The sequence below is a fragment of the Solea senegalensis genome, linkage group LG2, assembly GCF_019176455.1.
Source record: "Solea senegalensis isolate Sse05_10M linkage group LG2, IFAPA_SoseM_1, whole genome shotgun sequence".
Classification (NCBI taxonomy): Eukaryota; Metazoa; Chordata; class Actinopteri; order Pleuronectiformes; family Soleidae; genus Solea; species Solea senegalensis.
In genome coordinates, this window is record NC_058022.1 from 14,370,447 (window position 1) to 14,393,510 (window position 23,064).

The 23,064-nt window shown below is 43.6% G+C and overlaps 1 protein-coding gene across 2 annotated transcripts in view; it reads right to left on the minus strand.

Moving 5' to 3' along the window:
* The window catches only part of igsf3 (immunoglobulin superfamily, member 3), a 79,738-nt gene that overhangs the window by 3,883 nt on the left and 52,791 nt on the right, over positions 1–23,064 (minus strand). Inside the window, exons 7-9 of one of the 2 annotated variants that reach the window (XR_006359662.1) lie at positions 9,783–10,193; positions 4,570–5,016; positions 3,208–4,123 (exon numbers count right to left, since the gene is read on the minus strand). Coding sequence is in view for 1 of the 2 variants with exons in the window: in XM_044018554.1 (XP_043874489.1) it covers positions 3,873–4,123; positions 4,570–5,016; positions 9,783–10,193 (1,109 nt within the window). In the remaining variant the exon portion in view is untranslated. Of the gene's footprint in view, positions 1–1,515; positions 4,124–4,569; positions 5,017–9,782; positions 10,194–23,064 lie in introns of those variants that run through there. The other variant, XM_044018554.1, reaches the window with a different exon arrangement.

Consider the following 23,064-nt stretch of genomic DNA (forward strand, 5'->3'; position numbering starts at 1 on the left):
TATGATTAAAGTAAGGGTAGATGATTTGGAAGTGAGCTGAGAGTGCCCGAGTACATTATGTAACAAATCTGGACCAATAAATTGTTTTTAACCTATTCCCAAATACAGAAAAGAAACCCAGAAAGATGCACTGAATGTATTTTATTGCAGTAAACGGACAATAGCAAAGTGCCTTTGTAAAGTTCATGATGGCAACTATTAGAATAACAAAAGGGGGGGAAAAAAATCAAATAAAAACAAGCCATGGTCATATAAAAATACATCACTGAAAATAAAGCATCACTGGCTAAAATGAAGAAAAAAAAAAAAGAATCACCACAAACTATTTTACACCTAAATCTGGAGCCAGCACACAGCCAAAACATGCAGCTACAACTTCCTGTCAGAACATCTGGAGGCGGCGCGACCCCTCACACTTTCCTGGATAAGGTCCGCAAAGATGACATGAGTTGAATTTTGAATAAATTGGATCTGGGACCATGTGACCAATTCAGTAGCACCTAGGGACTCAACCTGCAGCTCGATGATCATCCACTACTTTCAAAACAGACCGACCACGTCGTTCCCGTTTTGGATGGAATCAGCTTCACGACTGCATTTACTGACAGAGCAAATGCATAAGACACACATAATGTATGCAACCGTTACAGTCACAAGACCCTTCCACTCCAGTAACAGCTCCACCATGTCTTCCTGGTAAAACCGGGGCCCTAAAATGCACCGAATGGTTTATGACAAGCTGAATTAGATTCAGGTAATGAGGCAACTTTTCAACCGTCACGGTCTTATTTTACACAGTATTTACAAACAGGGAATTAGGATCAGATTCACAAATCACTGTACACAGCAATTCTATCATTTTATTTATTTATTTTGTAGAAATCCACGCACCCCTTTAAGGAATATAGTCGATAACGTCTTTGCTCGGAGAAGTTCTTTTTTGCATCATGTGTCCTCCTAATTTTTTTTACCCTCATGTGACTAAGACTTTAAGTCAAACTGTTGCCTCATCAACTACGTCGGAGCTTAAAATATTCAGTGAGGACTACTTTTCATCCAATACTCTATAGCTGACAATCCCATCACGCAACAGATGGAATGAAAGCAACATCATTTTGGCAGGAAGTGGCACTGCGCTCAGATCCACAGGCGAACACACAGCATCAGGCAACATCCAGACATCCGGCGCTCTGTACCTGACCGATGATGACTAAAGAAAGTGGCCAAAGTCTCTGCTGAATGGGATTATCTTACATCAGTTTAAAAAAAGAAAAGTAACTGGTTAATAATGAGCACACGGGAAGGTGATGGTGGGGGTTGTCATCTTCTTTGACATTAATAAGCTGTAGCTGTATTCACCGTGCATGCATGACATTTCTGACTCACATGACTAAATAGCACCAGCTCGTCTCCATTTGCGACGGTTTACTTGAAATGGAACTGGTGAACGAATAAATAAAAAAAAAAATAAAATAAAAAATAGCAAAGCAAGTTGAAATATCAGAACTCTCAGTACCAGCTGTGCACTTTTGGTTTTTAATGACATACGATCTATAAATCTATTTAATGAAGTGCCGCGTGAAAGCAAAGCATTAAAAGAACAAATATGACCAATATATCAAACACGATCTCCACAACACCCACTCTTGAGAGAGATTAATTGATAGGTTTTCAATGAGCACTATTGGCAGTCAAATATAGTAAATAATAATAAGGGGGCTAGGCTTTGTGTTGGCTCAGGGATCAGTTAATGGGATGGGGGAGGCGGGGGGGGGTGGAGCGGGGGAGCGGTGGAGGAGGTGTTTGGGCACTGCTCTGTCACACAAACATAATGCTCAAAGAGTTTAAAGTTTACAAAACATCAAAATTCCTCCTGCAATACTCATGCAATATACACGTTGACACGATTGAGACAACATTATCAAGTTTTTCAAGAGTTTTCTTGTCCAGTCTGGCAGTGAAAGGGTTCGGGTCAGGTAGAGGATTTTTCTCTCTACTCCCGGCTGCTGCATTCCAAGGAAAGTGACAGATTTTCCACCCTTCTGCCTTTTTTCTGTCGGGGGGGCTGAAGAGACACGGCTGCAGCCGGAATCCACGATTAGAAGACGACAGTTCCACAGTTCAGTCTCTGCCGACTTTGATGAAGCGTCCTACCTCGGTGTTACATCACATTTCACGAAATAAACGCGACTCAAGCAGAAGATCGGTAAGTGAATGCATTGTTGTGACTTGTCTGTTGGACTACTGTACACGCAAAGCCACACTGACGTCCTTTATAGATATACAGTAGATATACAGTGTTCTGACACTGACCAAACTTGACAATCTGGTATGAAATGCTACACACTGCAATGCGCAGGACGACTCTAGCATTTCTACATCTACCACATTGCCAACACACAGAATATTGACATAATCTGCTTGGTGCAGTTGCCTGGCAACACAAGCAGCACAGTTTTTTTTTTAGTTTTTTTTTTAAGAGAATTTCAAAACCAAAAGGGAAAAATCTTACAAAGCTATGCAAAGTAGTATAAAACAATAAATAGAAAAGTCTCTAAAATAAACACAAGAGTCGATTTGTTGACTTGAGAGTGTGCAGGAGGGTTTCACCACACGCGCACATTAGCAATCTGAAGTGTGGCTCTGGACAGATCAAGTGTTGTCTTTAAACTACGGCGCATCTTTTGGGCTTCTGAAATCTGCAGGGCAACAGAGTGGTCATACTCGAAGAAATGTGCAAGAATTCAATTTCAGGTGCTGACCCCCACTGTGCAATGTTTAAGGGACAATTCAACTGATTTTACATGGGTGTAAAACTGCCCATAAGGCTCATAAACCCACAGCAGGAGGTAAACAGACATATTTTCACAATCCGCTTCATCTCCACTCAAACTTCAATTACTGCCGACCGCGTGGAAATCAGGAGGAATTGGCACTGAAAAAAAACAATAATAATTATAAAAAAAAATCCCATGTGTTGAAGTATGTATATCCCCAGCAGGAGAGAGGTGTTTATTCATTCTCCATCATTTCTGACCCTCCCCTCTATTTCTCTTGCTGTCTTTTTTTTGGGGAGAGGAAGAGGACAGGGAAGAAGAGCAGAGCGGTCTCTCACTAAGGCCAGAGAGTCTGGCAGTGTTTAAGTGGCACACCGGGACCTGCTTCTGTCTGCCAAGTCAAATTCATTGTGGAGGCAGGTGGGCCAACACACACAAACACACACACACACATCCTCACTTAGGACACAGACTTGTGTGTCCTTGCCTTTGTCTCTATGCAGCCTGGAAACCAAGTCATCAGCTATGAAGTCAGTGGGCACAAAGCGTCACTATGGCAACCAACATAGTGGGCCAGGCTGTGGCTGCTCTTGGATCAGTGCGGAGACTTTTTTTTTGGCATCCGCTCAGTGCCAAAGTCCATTATAGAGTTTCCCTCTCTTAAATCATCTTCCCAGAACAGCCAATGATCTCATCGGCGCAATTTTTCTTCTCTTTCAAAAATATAGACACATATTCAGAGTAATAGAAATCAAAATGCAGCTTTTGAGATTAGGTTTCACGGAAAACAAAAAGAGAGAGAGAGAGAGAGAGAGAGAGAGTGAGAGAGAGTGTGAAGCTTGTGATACTCTCATCCTTCAACTTTGCACTCCCACATTTTAGTCCACACACACACACACACACACACACACAGTTGTTAACATAAAAACAGGCAGCAATCAGGGTAGGGATTTTGAAACGGATCAACTGATTGACTAATTCAACACAGCAGTGAATGACAGTAAGGTCTGAAGGTGGAGTCCACACGTGCTCCCTGGCATTGTGTTAGCTGGATCTGCAATGTGTGTGAGGAAGGAAGGCAGGAGCATCCCCCCCTTAGTCAACAGAGCCAGGATGCAGGCTGAGTGCAGGGGGGTCCAAACAGGTGGGAGAATAACTGAGGTGAGGCTCTTTAATCCACAGGAGAGGGGCCCCGTTTTTGCCCTCTTGGCTCTTGCTGTTGTTGCGGCTCTTGAAGCGCACCAGCAGCAAGGCGATGACGAGGATTCCGAAAATGGGAAAGGGGTAAAAGAAGACAAAGTAGAAGAGGGAGTCGTTGGCGCACACCACAGACTTGACGGTGGACTCTGTTGAGAATGAACAAACAAATAGAGTTTTTTTTTTTTCACAGGTGATTTTTGAAACTATGCATGGCACATTCCTGAGGAAAAATGCATTTAATGACTCTCGGAGCACGTTAAAAGGCTGTTTTTGCCGCGCTTAGCGATCCTCAGCGAGTTGTTGACATTGGAGAAAATGAATTCTTCAGATCCCAACACTGCCTTAGAAGCCATTAATTACGGTGGGTGGAACAACTCTTCAAACTGTGGTTGAACCCAGTGCAAAATAAATGTTGTGACTGGAGAAACCGGCTCATTTGAGGTGGGCACAGACTATCTGAAAAGTTGACTTTTATTATTCTCTTGATAAATGTATTATAAGGGGGACATATTACAGCATGAGACAAAAAATTCAAAGGAGCGGCAAAAAATCTATCCTCTTTACTGAAACTGCCAGAATAATAATACTTTACCTTGTTGCAGTACATTGACGATGGTGAACCCAGAGTCGTTGGTGGCCAGGCGGTACCATGCATTGCGGGGATTGAGCAGCCACTCCTCCACGTGGCAGTAGTATCGCCCCGCGTCGGTCGGCCGGGCTCCTTGAATGGTCAGGGTGTACTGGTCCGAAGCCATTCTCGCAAACTGCAGGCGGGAATTGGGCCCCGCCTCCTCTCTGGGGCTGCAGTTCCCATTTCCAAAGACGGAGTCATGGCCAATGGAGAACACGCAGTCCTTCTCCTCGTCTTCCTCCCCCAGCCGGTCCTCGGCGTCCTGGTCTTCAGAGTGCTCCACGTACCAGGACACAGAGAAGCGGGAGTCTCGGGACGACTGGGAGGGAATGGTGCAGCCCAGCCGGATTGGACCAGACTCCTCTACCGTCACATTCGACTCTATCTCCTCAACCTGCAGTCGAACCTCTAATGAAGGAGGAACAAGAAAAGAAAGATGGAAAGTATAAGAGCCTTGCAAAAGTCACACAAAAACCAGACCTCGTATTCTGATTCCGATACCAACTGCTTTTATGGGAATATGTCAATAATTGATATCCATGAGGGTTGCAGGGGCAGCTGAAGCCTAACCCGGCTGACATAGGATGAAAAGGTACAACCTGGAGAGATAACAGAGCCAACATACAGACACAAACAACCATTCACTCTCACACCTAAGGTCAATTAAGAGTAGGGGTGTCAAACATACGGCCCACCAGAGGGTCCAATCCAGCCCGCAGGATGAATTTGGGAAAATTTCAAGATGTTCAATACTATATTTTTCAGTTCCAGACACCTGTGACAAAATGTTTTGTGCCTTTTTAAATCCACTGTGATCTGTAAATGTGCAAATGGTAAATTAAGCATAATATTCTTGAAATTGCACTTAGGAGTTCTTGTTGTTTATGGGTTATTATGCTATTATTTTACTGCTCCGGCCCACTTCACGATCAAATGTGGCCCCTGAACTGAAATGAGTTTGACACCCCTGATTTAGAGTATTCAGTTTACCTAATCCACGATCTGCATGTTTTTGGAGAACCCATGCACGCAAACTTCACACAGAAATGTCAAAGATAAACCAAATCCATCTTTTCTTTCTTCTTTTGTGCCACTTGTGCCCACTGTTTGTTACTGTGGAGAGTGTAGTTTGACTGGTTGTCTCTATAATGGCAAATCACAAGTTTTCCTGGCTTCACCACAACTTATTTATAGCAAAACATCTCAACACTGCGAACCTCGTTTGAAGTCGAGTCACACAAGGAATACGACGATGATGACATACATACATAACGTGACTAAAATCCTACAAAAAGACCGCCAAAAAAAAAAAATAAAATAAAATAATAGTCAAAATATCTGCCTTGATCGTCAAGTGACTCTCTATTGTGCAAGATGAAGGATTCACATGACTGATGTTGCACTTGGATCCATGCTACACCCTGCCAGGGGAGTGAATATTTCATGGACACACGCCTGCTGCTGTTATAAGAAAAAGTGTTTACACATGTTGACAGCCTTATGAGGGCCAACATCTGAGCTTTAACTCGTCTGCTTAATGCAACATCTGTAACATGACCCAATTTTCCACTGGAGATCAATAAAGTATTTATCAGCCAGACGCTGTTCAAATTTGAAGGTGTTAGTTTGGAAAGAGATTTTACAGTTTTCTTCTTGATTTAAGGGAAGATTTTGACTGATTTATTGAGCAGTGATGGTAGAGTTTTGGGGCTTTTACACCAAACCTATTCTGCAGACAGGTAACTGTTTTAGCTATGCTGCAAAGAAACCTAAAAAAAAGGAAAGAGTCTAAAAGAGTTGGACAATAAATGCAGCAAAATGCACGTGGATATTAAAGAGTCTCGGAGATGGACAGATTGAGGAAAATGAGTGCATCTGTCTGTGCCATGTGATCCCCAAACATGAGCACTTTAATAACCTGTGAATGAAACTCAACAGTCTACCAGGCTAAGAACTCACGAACCAGGAAAAAAAACAAAAAATAAATCCATCCCACCAGTGCTGCACGAAGCTGTAACTTCTCAGCAAGGTTAGGTCCTTCCCCAAAGGTAGTGTGTCTGTCTGTCTGTCTGTCTGTAGAAGTGTGTGACAGTGCTTCAGGGGTGACCCAGTTCCATTGCAGTAAAAACAATGGCAGTGAAAACCTGGCTTACATGGGCTTGGAACGGTCTTCTTTAAAAGCAAAATGAGAAACAGAGAGGACAGCAGGCAGGAGCTGGCACACAGCTCCCCCTCATCTCTCTACAGGCAGATTTCTGGATGACGTCCGAGGTGAGTGCATTTTCTAGCCCCTTAATGAATATCCATGATGTTTATAATGCAATTTCTATTTGTCTTATGGACAAGTTCAAATCTGTATGGTTAAGAAAATACAATACAATTTAAAATACATTTAACCTTTCTGATTGCGGGCCACACGGTGGTGTAGTGGTTAGCACTCTCGCCTTGCAGCGAGAAGACCCGGGTTCGAGCCCCAGTTGGAACAAGGGCCTTTCTGCATGGAGTTTGCATGTTCTCCCCGTGTGTGTGGGTTCTCTCCGGGTTCTCCGGCTTCCTCCCACAGTCCAAAAACATGCAGTGTGGGGATTAGGTAAATTGGACACTCTAAATTGACCGTAGGAGTGAGTGTGAGTGTGAATGGTTGTTTGTCTCTAGTTGTGTGTGGCCCTGCGATGGACTGGCGAACTGTCCAGGGTGTACCCCGCCTATCGCCCGATGAAGCTGAGATTGGCACAGCACCCCCCGCGACCCTCTGGTGGAGGATAAAGCGGTTAGATGATGACTGACTGACTGACTTTCTGATTGCTTAAAGGAATACTTCACCAATTTGCATTTAGGTAGTATTTTTGAAAAAGTGTTCTTCCCCGGTTTCTTCTGAGTCGAGAAATATCTTCATTCTTTGTTTTTGTTACGTGCACAACACTCACAACACTCGGTTGAAACGGCAACGCTAATTCTGCACTCATTCCCAGAATGTAAACAGTGTCCGCCATCTTTGCTAACAGTTACTCTAACATTATATTTTTCAACTCAGGGGAAACTGAGGTTAAGTTTCCCCTGAGTTGAGGTTAAAAAAAACTACCACTATTGTAGTATTGTAGTAATACACAGCTAAATGCAAATTGGTGAAGTATTCCTTTAATACTAAGCTCCCACAGATAAACATGTGTTATAGGTCTTCTTTCTGTTGCTGCCCCTCTGGTGTGGAATAGTCTCTCAACCCACATTAGGTCTTACATTTCCCACTACAAGGTGTCTTGCCATTGATCATTTAAAATCCAATTTCAAATTTTCTTTTTAATCCTGATGCACAGTAACGCAGGTGCCAACGCGAGTGGCAGCCTCTTCCAGTAGCTCTGGCAGCTTTTTCCTTTTTGTTCTTTTTCTCTCTGACTTTCTTTTTTTTACTCTTATCTACATACGCATTGGTTTCTGAAAGCCGTAGTGAGAAAGCAGTGAGAACCTTGTGTATACAAGGGATCAGCTGTTTCAACTACGGACAATAGCGCATGCCGGCGCAGCTCAGTGCCGGCATAAAGAGCAAGACCAGAAAAGTGGTGGAGATACAAGCTGCCAATTCCATCATGGATGATGGGGAATGTTAACTAGGGATGGGTATCGAAAACCGGTTCTTGTTGAGAACCGGTTCCGACTGTTTTGATTCCTTGGAATCGTTTGCCAGTTTTGCAAACGATTCCCTTATCGATTCCGAGCGGGCGCGAATGACGTCACCACGCACGTTGTGTAGCTTACGCAAGATAGGTACGCAACGTGCGTAGCGACGTCCAGTGCAGTGCAGCCGGCAACATGGCACCCAAGCGGTACAAACGCTCGAAAGTGTGGTTACATTTCACGAGAAAGGGTGACAACAGGGTAACTTGCAATATTTGCAAAGTGGAGATTTCATCAACGGGAGGAAATACTACCAATATGCAGAAACATTTGCGCACACAGCATGCGATAACTTTGAATGAATGTCGCGTTTTCGATACGCTCCGAGTCCGGAGTGATTCTCAACCCAGCAGCAGCAGCAGCAGCAGCAGCAACGTTAGCATGTCCTCCTCTGCTGTTAATACCGCAGGTAACAACACTGCCTATCATGTTAGCGCCATTTGCCTCGTTGTAAAACCTGCTATTACTAACAGTTAACATTAAATGAATGCCTTCTGCATTTAATTTAGAAAATGACCGTGACAACTTCGTCATAGCTGTAATAATGCACAGTTCCATTGAGTTTGACTGAATTCGTCACTGGCTATTAGAAAAATGTTACTGGATGTTACTGGCCATTCTTGTATTTGCCACAGAATAACTTATCTTGTATTGTATGTTGTTAATTTCTACATACAAGAATATTTATTTTATTATTATTATACCTCAAGACAGTTTGTAAAGTCATGTTACTTCTAACTGAACTAAAGTTGATTCTAATTGACCTGTTTGTTCTCCTTTTTTCCAAATGAGAATCGATAAGAGAATCGATAAAGAACCGAATCGTTTAGCAGAATCGAAAATGGAATCGGAATCGCAAAAATCTTATCAATACCCATCCCTAATGTTAACGCATGAAAAAACGAGACGAACGAGCTGGCCTTAATGAAAAATGTGAAGCTGTACAGGGTTTCTATCTATCTATCTATCTATCTATCTATCTATCTATCTATCTATCTATCTATCTATCTATCTATCTATCTATGAATGTGACTTGACTAGGTTGACATTTGCGGGCTGTAGCTTCATTAACTGTGGGGACAGTGTCAGCTTCAGCGTGCATATAAACTACAGGCATTCACTTTTGTCTTAGTTGCATGTGACAACACATTTTGAACCCCTGTGTTCCAGTTGGAGAGATGCCATATTCTCATTCTGAAATAATAATAAAAAAACAAAAACATGACACCTGGCAAAGGAACAGTGCTCTGGGAGACGACGGAGAAAGGTCACCTTCGGCTGCCGCGTGGAATAAAACCATGAAAAGATAGGGACTGTCGAGGATGAATGAAATGGATAATGATTTGAATGTGGCTGTCATAACTACGGGTGGAAATCGGGACATCCCTAGTCATAACTGCCCAGAGCAAGTTGTATGGTCATTGGTGTGAGATGGCTTTGAGGAGCACAGCCTGCTTATGTGAACGCAAACAAATAAATGAGCATGTTGACAGCTGGCTTACCTGGCTGCCTCACCACAACCTTTGTCAACCCCGAGGATTCCCGGGAGAGACGATACCAGGCTCCATCTGGGTCACTCAGCCACTCCTCCACCAGGCAGTAGTAGGTCCCAGAATCGCTGCTCTCAGCTCTGTTCAGCGTCAGCACGTAGGAACGTGGCGAGAGCCTCTCGGCCTGCACGCGGCGTCGCAGTCTCTCCTCGTCTGCGTACGCCCCGTACTCGAACGCCCCCGAGCGTTCGATTCTTAGCAGGAGCTCGTCGGCCTCTGAGCCCGCAGCGCGTCTCACGTACCACAACACAGCATGCTGGGAGTCCTGGCTGCTCTGAGAGGTGATGGTGCAGTTGATCCTGACGCGACTGTCCTCTGGATACACCTGAGACTGATTGGTCTTCTGCACTCGCAGCTTACTTTCTGCAAGGGAACGAGAAGGAGAGAGGGAGGGGGAGTCAAGAGGGGCGAGAGGAAGATCAGTCATTACTTTGGGTGCAGGAAAATGTGAGATGAGCTGATGAGGTAAACACATGTTTCTTTCTGTCATCAACAGTGGAGACTGGGGAGGGGGGGGCACAGCAGGTGACAAAAACAAAGGAATATGAGGTGAAGGAGGTGGAAATGTCACGGGAATCAAAGTTGAGAGGGTTCTAGGGGTTTGCTGGTGTAAAAAGTAGCAATGTAAGATAAGCTGGGGAGCAGACAAGGGTGAAGATGGAGGAATATGTTATTAGGAAAGATACAAGACAAAGGAAGGGCAGCGGGTCTGTCAGTCTGCCTGGAAGAGAGGGGAGCAGATAAAAAAAGACACGCATTTGTCAAGAACAGACAGGAGGAGAGGAGATAGGGACGAGAGGAGATGGTAGAAGGGTGTGACTGAGATGTCAGGAGGAGAATGAGGCTGCGCCGTGTGTCTGTGGTTACAGTGACAGTGGGAGTGGGTAGAATGAGCTGCAGGTACGTCGGGTGCAACTATGACCAGAGCCCTGCTGTCACGTATTTGGGAGGAGGAGGATTATTACCACATAGCGCACACACAAACACACAAACACACACAGCGATACACGAGAGAATCACAAAACCAAACCCTATAGCAATGTATTTTCAACGAAGTAAAACCTGCTGTAAATATGTAGAGTATACGACAAATTGGATCAGCTACTGTCATGAAAATATTGTTATCATTATTAGCAGTATTAGGTGAAACAAACTGAGTTCAGTGTTCATATTTATTTCCAAAGTGTCTTTTGGATTAATTGCAGGATCATCTCTATCACCAGCTCCAAACTCCTAAACCATGACAATTGGATTTGTAGCCCTCTCGAGTCGGCACACATGTGGCAATCCGAGAGTTTTAGAGTTTTTTGAGCTAAATTTGGGGAGACCAATTCCCTTAACTGATCTCAGCAGCAGATATGCAAGTGCACAATATCAACTATTTCCAGCTCTTTCACCCCCAAAATGAGAAAGTACCAGTAAATACAGGAGCTGTTCGGGGACCAATGTCTGCCAGCAATATCTAAATAGAAAAAGTCACACTTGTTCAGGCCGGCAGACCATTTTTTATAGTTTTATATTATAGTAAAAACCCACATATTCAATTTATTGTGATTAGTAACACAAACTGAGTCAAATGGGAAAAAAAATCAGTTTGACAAATTAATACCAAAGACAAATACTGGTATCATAGCAACACAACAATAACGACGCACAGTGTTAATTGTTTCACATTTACAGACACAAATCTGACCCCCGACTCGATCTTCTACACGTCTCATTCAGTCTTAAACAATTCTCAGCATCTTTAAACCCCCACCCCCACCACCACCCCCCGCTCGAGCTTATCTCAGCTGTGACTGAACGAACGTGATCAACTGCCTGAGGTCACAGCCATCTGCCCAGAACATCGCGCCCTTGTTCACAGATTGGCGAGAATGCTCAAATTATCACTTCTTGCACATTCACGGAGTGCTTTTAGTACTAAGTGTACTTACAAGTATTAAGTGCTTAAAGTATGTACGTATCCGACTGAATTCCAAAGACTTTAGTCACCATCATACAGTAGCTTCTGGTAGGACCCCCCCCACCCCCACAATTTCCTCAACCAGAATCACTGCCGAGCCCCACAGATTCCTGGCAATTTAAAATGTTTTTTTTTTTTTTCCAGAATTACCTCCGAACCTCCTGAAGTGGAACTATGCAGGATTGGATTGGCACAGGACAAAGCAACTCTGTGCCGCTCCCATTTGAAGTTTAAATCTGCAGCCAGGAGGAAAACCGGGGGCTGGAAGCCTGTTGCTTTACACGAGTGTTTCCAGAAATGTTTTCTCAAATCTAAAATAGGCCAATTATGCAAGCCTTATTAGGCCGGCTCACGAGCAAATGCAAGTTTATTTATTTATTTATTTATCAATAAATAGAGACGCAGGATTATCATCAGCAAAATATCAGTATTGGCTGATATTGGCTTCAAAATGTATTATCGGGTATCTGCAAATATAACAACATCCCCCGATATTACTAATGACTAAGAGACTAAAACAGTCCTGCTACCTCCTTGACTCGTATCATGGCTTCATTTCATTGTCATTTATTGGCCCAGTCACTCCCAATATATCTGCATGTTGGATATCGTCAAAAAAAGTCATCCCTCTTACTAAATATCCTTAAAATCAACATTTCACTAGTTGCTTGATTTCAATATCTGGATAATTCTGGTACCTGGTTTTATTACAAGCACCTCAAGAACACCCTTAGTTTAAATGAGTGGATATTGTTGCAGAGATTTTTGATTAAAGTCTTTAAAGACTTTAAAATAAAGTCGTGTCTGTCTGTCTGTCTGATTATCAGGTGAGCTGACCTATGATGGAACCTCTGGAGTCAGCGATGAGTTCAGTTGGACGGAGGATATTCTCGCGAGCAGTGCGCCACGTACAGTAGTTAGTAAGACTGACGAGATGGAGTATCAGGTCCAGATGCCTGGCACCTTGATATAGGGAGGGAACCTTGAAAGGCGCCTAGTTTGGGTCTTATCTTATCTTCTTAAGTTATGGCTGTTTATATTGAACACCAGGTCTGGTGATAAGAATATGTGAGCAATTAAACTTAAAGTTGGCTGAAGATTAGAATTGAAAAGACAGAAATGCACACGCCAGCATGACACATCGTGACACGCGTCCACTCCCACAGAGAGCACGCTTCTTTCCTTCAACTCCAGCCGTCATATGACAGTTACCTCAAAGCTGACACAAGTAAAATATTTAGATGGCCTACAGTATGAACAGTACACGGTGGCTTTTTCTTTGTACATGTGATATTGATGAGGGCAGATTCATTATGCTGTGGGAGGAGACGCAACAAAGAAAGAGAATGGTAATAGGAATGCAAATGCTGATTAATGCATATTTTGAGTTAGACTCACATTCTCTCGCTCTCTCCTGTATTTCCTTAATGAGCCTCAACAAGGGTAAATATCTACAAAGACAAATCCATAAGTGGAAGCGTGGCTTTCCACTGCTCTGCATTACTTCATATGTCACTCACACCTGGTTTCACTAAGTGCACGCTCTCCATTAGCCCTGTGACTGGGGATTTTCCCGCCTCCGGGCCATATACGACCCACAGGACAGTTTAATCTGGCCCATGAGACACTTCATAAATACAGTAAAGCAACTTGTGAAATCTCATGACAGTGAATCATTTCTTCCCGTGATAAAAGAGAACATAAAATAGTGGAATAAAATGTCCTTCAGGGTGGTTGCTTCACAGTGTAATCCTTTCAGGTCATGTCTGGATGAAAGAAGCGCACGCGACGCCATTATGTGCCGTAGGTGACGAGCGTCATGGTCACCGTCAAGATACAGAATGTTCCACACTCTCTAAGGAGGAACGGGGGAAAAAAAAAGACAAAATGACTCTCAAGCATCGTTACTGCTACAAACAGGAAGTGCACTTGAATGAACTTCACTGTCTTTGGAGAGTTCGGAGAGTTTGGGTGCAGGCAGGTTTGATGGCATGTGGCTTAACCCCTTAACACAGAGCGCGCCGCTGACGACACGTTTGCACAAGCGCACTTTGCGTCACCGTAGTTGCGCGACGGTTTGTGCTATCGGGAAACATTCCAAATGGTTTCTGAAAGCCGACGTGTGGTTATTACGGTCATTTCACTCAGGAAGCCAGAGAAACAGCGTCTCAGAGACAAAGACTGATAAAACGCTATCGTAAACATGTTTCATTCTGTTCCAATTTGAAATTTAGCACGCACAACTGCAGTGTTTTTCGTCATTTTAAATTGTTCAAACACTATTTTAACATGCAGTATGTTGTAAACAACTGCCAGATATAGGAAGTTATTCTGGAAAAAATGAGTTAAAGGACATTCTATTAAGCAAAAAAAGGGTTAGGTGTTAAAGGTGTTAAAGCATATTTGACCAAACCTATGAATTATTTAATTGGGGCTGTTTTTTTAAGGCCCCTTATATCCAGGTAAGGGCAATCTTAAGACATTGTGGTCACAACACTATGCTTCCAAATTTGTGGCAACAGTTTGGGCATGGCCCTTTTCTATTGCGACAAGACTGTGCTCCAGTGCACAAAGCAAGGACTATAAAGACATTATTTGACAAGCTTTTTGGTGTTGAAGAACTTGAGTGTCCCGCACAGGGCCCTGACCTCAACCCCATTGAGCACCTTTGGGATGAACTGGAACAGAGATTGAGAGCCGGGCCTCCTTGTCTAACATCATTTCTTGACCTCATAAACGCTCTACAGAATGAACAGGCACAAATCCCCATAGAAACACTTCAAAATCTGGTGGAAAGCCTTCCAAGGAGAGTGGAAGCTGTTCTAGTATATATACATGTTAGAGTCCTCTATATGTATTTTAATACGTCATTACAGTCCCTGCTGAAATGTTATTCAGAGGAAACGTGAACAGTCTTTATAACACTCATGTTAAGACTGTTCTTTCTCGGCTGTTAGAAGAGGACCAAACAAACCTTACTTCCTTTCCTTCCGTCTCCGTTTGTGTTATAATATCCGTCATGTGTACGTCTTCTTCTCTGTTTGTCAGTGTAGCGTTACAGCGTGACTTACAGTACATGTACACCCTTGCCGATCCAATCTTGCACAAATCAGTTTCTTCCCTTCACTTTCAACACGACTTAACACCATTTTAATTAAAAAACGGAAGATCCTAAGTCTGCAAAATCATTTTATGAGGCAGAATGGAAATATAATGATATGAGCTTTACGCTGACTTTCTCAGCTCGACTGGAGAAGTGTGTGTTTCCGCATGTGTACTGTATCGTCTACACACAAACACACATAAAACTGCACACTACATCCACTAATTGGCTCATTGAACCCTTCTCTCCCCCGTCTCCCATGTGTGCAGTTTGTCTGTTTAATGGCTACAGGAGATTGCAGGGTTGAGACAAAGCTGTCTTTATTCCTTTTATTTATCAGCAGCGGTAAGTACACAGAGGTTGCAAACAGCTCAGTTTTCATAAGGAAGAAAGATAGCAAAGTGCACCCCCAAGCCCCAAAAGCTGCTCCACGCAACGGTTGTTTATGAAGCAGAGGAGATGAAAACCATTTTGAGTCCGAGGGGAGGAGAAGTGTACTGCTAAAGATGCCACTGTGGCGTGCCAGTGCACACTAACCACAGGTTTTATTTTTAAAAAAAGAAGAAAAATTAGGATAACTTCAAAGATGCGAGGAAACTTCCTGGTTCTGAGGAGGAGACTACAGCTGGAGATTAAAAATTGAGAGAAAATTAGTTCTCCATCTCTGTTTTATGCTGCAGCTCCAGGTGAAGCCTTTTAATAGACGACAGGATCTAAACATGCGAGGTGAACTGTCGACTTCACTCCTCTTATTCCACCTTTCGCCGGCCGCGGCGGTTGTTTTGACCTCTCGTTACCTCTTTCCACCCTTCTGCGTTACGATCGTGTCTCTCCTGATCAAACTCTGTCTAATCACCTGATGTTCATGAATATTCAGCAGCCTCCACTGTGGGTGAATGAATATTAATGAGGCATAAATGAAGTGTGAACAGTAGCTGTGCTGGTGGGGTCTCTGCTAACACTTCTGCTCAGGTTTTTTTTTTAATTTTAGATAAATGATATGTATTTAAGGGTCACGGAGATGACAAATGTAATCCTTCCACTTAGCTGAAGGAAGGAGGAGTCGCCAAAAGACAGGGAGAGGAAAAGAGGGAGGAATAATGTAGTAGAAAAAATGATTTAGGGAAGAGTCAGAGGGGAAGACAGGAGTGCAGGGAGATGAGATATTAGGACTGAGCTGCAGAGTTTTTGAACGATAGGTGTGTTTTGGAATGTCCACTGAAGTGTAAACGTTAATGTCCTGATGTTGAATTGCTGTGTTTATCAATAAGAAGTTCCCAGTACGGCAGACAGGAAAGGTTCTGTGAGGCTTGTGCTCCACTGCTCTACAACCTTGTACGTTGTAAATAAAGTTTTACCTTGACCAGACTGTTTAACTTCACATCATTTCATTGTCAGTTATCTCCACCACAACAATAAAAGCAGAGAAGTGGATGCAACTTTTAGAGAGGATGAGAGTTAAGGGATAGAGCAGAAAACTGAATAGATGTTCAGAAGAATCAGAGAGTGAAGGACCGAGGGTGTGTTTGCGGGGGGAGGGAGAGAGAGAGGGAAGGAACCTGGAAAAAGATGAGAAAGATGTAAAAGAGAGAAAGTGAGAACATACTCCAGGGGGAGATTTGACAAAGCAGCAGGCAGTCTCCCCAGTTCTATTCCAGAGGACTTTAGAGCCTTAATAGCTGCCTGCTCAGCCTTTAGCATTAGCATTAATGCTGGGCTAATCCACAGCCAGGACCCCAAGCATGTCAGGACCGTGGGCTTTAGACCGACCCTGATCCCCTGCAGAGCAGCTCTCTCTGGCTTGTTGCTCCCTCACCAGCGTCCGCCACATTACACACACACACACACAAAACATGTTACATACAACTCGCTCCCGTGGACGTCTGCCCCAGGGAGCAGAGTGAAGAGCAGGCTGCTAATCGGAATCAATGAGGGTTAGGGATTCCCAGACTGAAGAGTGGCTCCTCTGCCAAACTGGGAGCCTTAATTTCTATGTTAATGACTGCCATGTGTCTATGATCCCATTGTGTCAGAGGGATATTATCCCTCCTCTTTTTATAATATCATTAAGACCAGGCTAATTATGAGGATTTGCGCACACAGTAACAAGAGCTTTGAACCACAGGCTGCATATGGGATTGGATATGGAGTCGACTTTCAGATGCAAAACAAAGTCTTGAGATTCGCAATTTCACCCATACCTTGAAATAATTCACAGATGTCGATCGGCAACCAGGTACTTATTGGACAGCACTAGCCGTCAGTCACAGTGGTGTCCACTCATTCAAGTCACTCGTCCAATCAATAGACTTATTGTCTATTTCCCTCTAAATGGGAACAGAATTGACAAAATGGACATAATGTGCTATTGACAAAAAAAAAAAAAAAAGCCTGAAAGCAGCAATGGAGGCCATTAACTCCTCAGGAATATACACTTTCCTTCCTTCCTGCCTGCTAGTCTGCTAGGAAAATGGATGCACAAGAGGGGAGAGAAGACACGAGGTCAGAGCAGGGTAACACTGGGAGATTAATAGACCAAAAGAAGGTGGAACAGAGGGGAGAGCACAAAGACATCAGACTGAGCTGTGTGCGTGTCTTGATGTCCATGTGGTTTTTAAAGGGGTCTAACAATGGCATAAAACACATTATGCTCATTAAACCACCAAACTGTGGGTATTCAGTTAGTGCAGGCTGGAGAATGGCTAATGCATGCATGTGTGTGTGTGTGTGTGTTCAGGAGGCGGCACTGCTGAGCTTCTATCGCTCTCCTCCTCCTGCTACTATTAGCCACTGATTTACATGGGGAGCAGCAGCACTGTAGCTAGCCCTGAGTTACGACTTCAATTACATCAGCAGCAGGACACACGTGACACACACACACACACACACACACTAACACACTGTCAAAAGGTGCTTAAGAGAGATGAAGAGACACAACACATGAATCTCATTGTGTCTGCAGACTGGGCCGAAAAAGAGAACGGGTACGAGATTGGATTGGATTGAACCGGACAGAAAAATGTGCCGTGTTCTCACATGGGAGGGAGGGAGGGCGGGCGGGGGGGTTGGGGGGGGAGAAGACATGTAGGCCCCGACCTTGACTGTCCTGTCTGAAACAGACGTGATTAATCAAAAACCTTTTATGAAATTATTTTCTGTTTCAGTGCACCTCTCACAGGCTCTTCATTTATCACCCATTATGACCCTGGGTATTCATGTGTGTGCAACACACAGATTGTGAGCACATTTCGGATTATTTGAACGTGCATATAAACCGTGTATAGGGGAGGCAGGTTGTGTGTGTTGCGTGCACCAGCCACTTTAGAATTTACACCTGTCTACGACTGCTGGTTAACACAAATATCTAATCAGTCAATCACAGGGCAGCAACTTCATGTCTTTAGGCATGAAGACATGGCCAAGATGACCTGCTTGAGGTCAGAGAATAATGGGCCGATTGGTTGGAGATGAAAGACAACTATAATTCCATCCCTGAACCCAAAACATGTCGAGCAGATGGGCGTCAACGGAAGACCTCACTGAACACGGTACGCAAACAAAGGGGTGAGAGAACATGTTAGTGCTGTGCAATTATCGAAACTTGTATTTCATGTACGATTATGGCCACAAACAATTACAAAAACACAGTAATCCAAACAAAATGATGATTAGAAAATGGGGGATTTTATTCTGAAAATAATGCTCCGACTCTGACTTCGTCATCCGGCCAAAATAGAACACACGCATTGAGCGGATTCCCCGGGTTAAACACGCAGCGTGAGTAAAGATGGCAGACGGAGGAGAGGAGCAGCAGCGGCGCTGAGTCAGCGGAAAAGGTCGAGCCAGCTCACTTGTGTGGGAACACTTTGGATTTCAAGAGACAGACGTCGACCAGAAACACATCATGTGGAATGTTTGCTGCTCGGTGAAAGTCTGCACCGACCGGCAACGCGACAAATCTCTTTAAAACCACTTGAAACTCAAACGCTACGAGCGAGTGCGCAAACACCTAAGTGGTTAAGTACCAACAACGTCCTCCGCAGCACAGTTGACAATTAAAAAGACACTTTACAGCACGCTCTGAAAAGCACAAAAAAATGACAGGGGGGAAATACTGTGTCATTAGGCCAAAAACTTTGAAGTTGAACTTTATTTTATTGGTAAGTGATATTACATTTCTAGTATCTGGCATTTTATTTACAACGTATTTGTTTTGTAACTTAATGTAAATGTTGGTATTTTAATTTCAATTTAGTTTTTTATTTGTTTTCACGAGACTGGAAGTACACTACATCAGTTATTTTAAGGTAAATTCAACATTTCATGTTCAAAGCCACTTGTTTTACATGCGCTAAGTTCCATCTGTTTCAAGGTCAAGTCAATGAAATAATCGAGATTTCAATTTTGACCCAAATAATAAATATTTTTCCCATAATAGAGCAGTCCTAGTACATGTAATCCCAGTTCTGCCCAGTGTAACGCAAACCCAAACCCTTACTCCAGACTTACCCCATAGACTCCAGACAGTAACACTGTGATGAAGCTGCTACAGTGCACAAACAAGCACATTTGCCATATCTGTATTATTTATGAGATATTGACAACTTGAAACACTATTTGAAGAAAAAATGTAAACATGACCAAGAGAATTATGAGGAGGCGGAGGAGGAGGAGGCGGGCGGCAGGGAATTATAAAATATTCAAAAATCAAAAGCGTGAGAAAGAAGCTGTGGGCGTGCATAGTGGGGAAACCTGTAGCTAAGTGCGAGCAAACGGGAAAGACGACATTAAAAGAGACTTATGGGAGGGGGGGTGAAACCAAAATGTTGAAAGACAGAGATGAAGCGGCAGGGCGGTGAGCCGAGCCTTAATGAAGACAGACAGCTCCCCATCTATGTCCTGATAAGCGGGAATCTCCAATCGCTGCAGCGATGCGAACGCTATCAATTACACTTGTGTGGGCAAGTATTTCATTGGCATGAAACAAAAGCACACGTGGCATCTGGTACTGCCAGCTCAGATTAAATTGAAAGATGCCCACGATTACAAATGGGGAGAGAGTGACGGAGCAGACGAGGCACGACGAGATAAAGTTGGAGAGAGCGGAAAGGTACAGTGCAAGCCCTGACTCAAAGAGAGCAAAACAAGGGATAAGGATACGGATAAGCAAAACAAAGCACAGGCATCTTATCCTGCATCGCCATGTTTTGATCTCAAAGTAGCCGAGCAAGCGTAGGTGTGCGAGGAGAGATGGGGAGAAAACTCTAAGTGGGACACCCCACCCCCACCCCATCATCACCATCATCATTCTAGCTCACCCAATAACCAGGCAATCTTAATATCCTGCTCCTCTTGCCAGATACACGAGCACTAATGTGCACATGCACACACTGGAATGATGAGAAAAACGTATTGAACTCCCCAAACCATCATTAATCTAAACTCCGGTTCCATTAGGGAAGATTCAGCATAATTAGTTTTGGGTGTTTGCAGCGTGTATACATATGTGTGTGTGTGTGTGTGTGTGTGTGTGTGCACAGTTTTGAGTTATGAGTAGATGATATTAGACTGTGTTGTAGAGACTGAGGCTTCCCTGGCGATCTGCCATGCTGAACATGTGTTCGCCATTATTGCATTTCAGAAAGAGACAAAGAGAAAACTCAATCAGGTGAAATCTAATCTTACTGCCACTGTATGTGAAACTGTATGCAATGTGTTTGTTATATTTTTTTTTTTTTTGTGGAGATCCTCTATTCTTGCAGAGTGTGCTGCATGTTTGTGTTTGGACATGAGAATGGTGATGTCTGGATCTCTGCAGGACCCGTATAGCGGTCAGTTCTTGCCCAACTACTGCTCTGGGTTGCACATACAATACAGTAAATATTCTGTGTGTGTGTGTGTGTGTGTGCAAATACAGTAGTGAACTCCTGTTGTATGACCCAGGAGACACAGGCAGTGTGCCTCTAATGCAATCTGGAACAGGAAGTAGGTCTGGGCCGGGCTACAGCCTCACTCATTTGATGAAAGATCATTTTGACCAGCTCACTGCTTCTGTTCCATGCAGCTTTTATCAGCTTTTCTCCTCTGATGATCAAAGGCGATGTTCAGATTACCACCCACATTATTCAGATCGGATCAAACGGTTCACAATCTTAACTTCAAGTGTCTGCCTCTAAATGTGACCGCCCTTAAAATATGTGCACAAAAACCACAAGATAAGATAAGATGAGATGAGATGAGATGAGATGAGATAAGAGTGCATGCGTAAAGGCAACGAGCTGTGACTGTTCTATGACTGTCTGATATAGGACCACATACTGAAGTGACGCAGATCTGATTTTAACCGTTTAATGCCGAGCGTATCGCAGACGACACGTCAAAGCCAACATGTGGTTATTACGGTAATTTCACTCACGCTGTTGCAGGAAGCCGGCGTATCAGCATGTTTGTCACCAGAGAGGAAAGTGCTTTCCTAATAGGGCTTTTTGGTTTTCTTCATTGTAAATTGTTAACACACCATTTTAACATGCAGTAAATTCGAAATAACTGCCAGATATTTAAAGTTATTCTGGAAAAATAATAATTTCTCTGTAAAACCTGACTGGTGAGTCACATTAACCACAAAAAAAGAGAGATACAAGTCACTTCAGCCTGGTAATCTGAACTTAATCTCAGATGCATGGATGGCAATGCTTGTTTTCACCCTCTACTTTTGAAGTTCTGCACACTTCACACACACACAATATAAGATGGTGGCATAATAAGACAAACAGCTGAGAGAAAGTGCTGTGTTGCCGGGTATCGGAGGTAAGACTACATTATGCATAGTAGCATATGCCTGCTCACCGTGGCACGTCACAAGAAACAGTTGCAGGGGGCATTCATGCAGAACTGCCCCCACGTATGTGCTGCATGTACAGTTTGTGCACACAAAATGCTGCTGAGGCAGCTCCGCAAACATCGAACAGGTGCCTCCGGAAGCACGATTTAGCGTCTCTCAATTATGTATCTGGTCAGCTTCTGTGTTTTTCCTCACACCTCATTACACACACTCCCCTTTATCTCGCTTCTATGAGGGAGGAGGTAAAAATGCCACGCTCTCATTTAGCCAGCTGTGGTTAACATTTAGGGAAACAGAGAGAAAAACAGCAGATGGAGGGGAGGGGAGGGGAGAGGAGAGGCATGAGGCAGCGAGACACGTCCTGCAGCCCATGGCCAAGTGTAAAGGAATCGGGCACAGAACACAAAGGGCCAATTAAGTGTACAGATACTGCAAGTGCTGCCCACTGCTCCTGCGCCCGGATTGTGTGTGTGTTCACTACTGGTGTGTAAAGGGTGGGTTAAATGCAGAGGTCATATTTACTACTACTAATTGGTGTGTGTGCAAAAATGATGAATTCTAATTTCAACAAATTAATCACCAGTCTAATTGAAGGTTAGAAAAAACATTAAACACATGCAAGAGGAGGAGATGAGTGCTGCATGACCTGGTCCGACCTGGGCTTTGGCAGCTCGTGAGATAAAAGAAATAACTTTCATTCAGCAGCTGATCACATTGTCACGATTACTGATGGAATTGCCAAGGTAACTGATCACTTTGTCACCGGAGATGCGACTGGAGGGTGGAACTGGCACAGAGTATTTCCTCCCTTGCAAAGTGCCCATGTGTGGCAGTGTGTGTGTGTTAATGATCTGATTTAGGACAAACAAAGTCAACTGCAAGGAAGTGAACATTTAAGGTGATAAGTCACTTTCAAATAACTTCTGAGGGGCCCGGGGACACGTGTGTGGTTCCACGTGAATGGCTAGGGTCGCAGCGCAGTCACTTTAGCTTGTAAGGCACCGCCTCCACACTGTGCGGCTTCTGTGTGCAAGTGTGTGTGGGGTTTTTTTGGGTTTTTTTTTTCCAATAACAGAGGAGAATAAGAGACATGCATTCTACTTGCTCGATTTGAAAGTGTTATTGACCGCCACAGTCAATAGAGCCTCTTACTTTTCCTCACCTGAATATGGAAGGGGCTTTTGTGGGCAGACAAAAAAAAATCACTTAAAAGTCTGCAACTATAATAAATATAATGTAACGCACAATGCTGTGTCACGGCAGTTTAAAACCTACTGTGCTCTCATTACACCCACATTTCTTGCTCATCTTTCTCCTTCAAGTA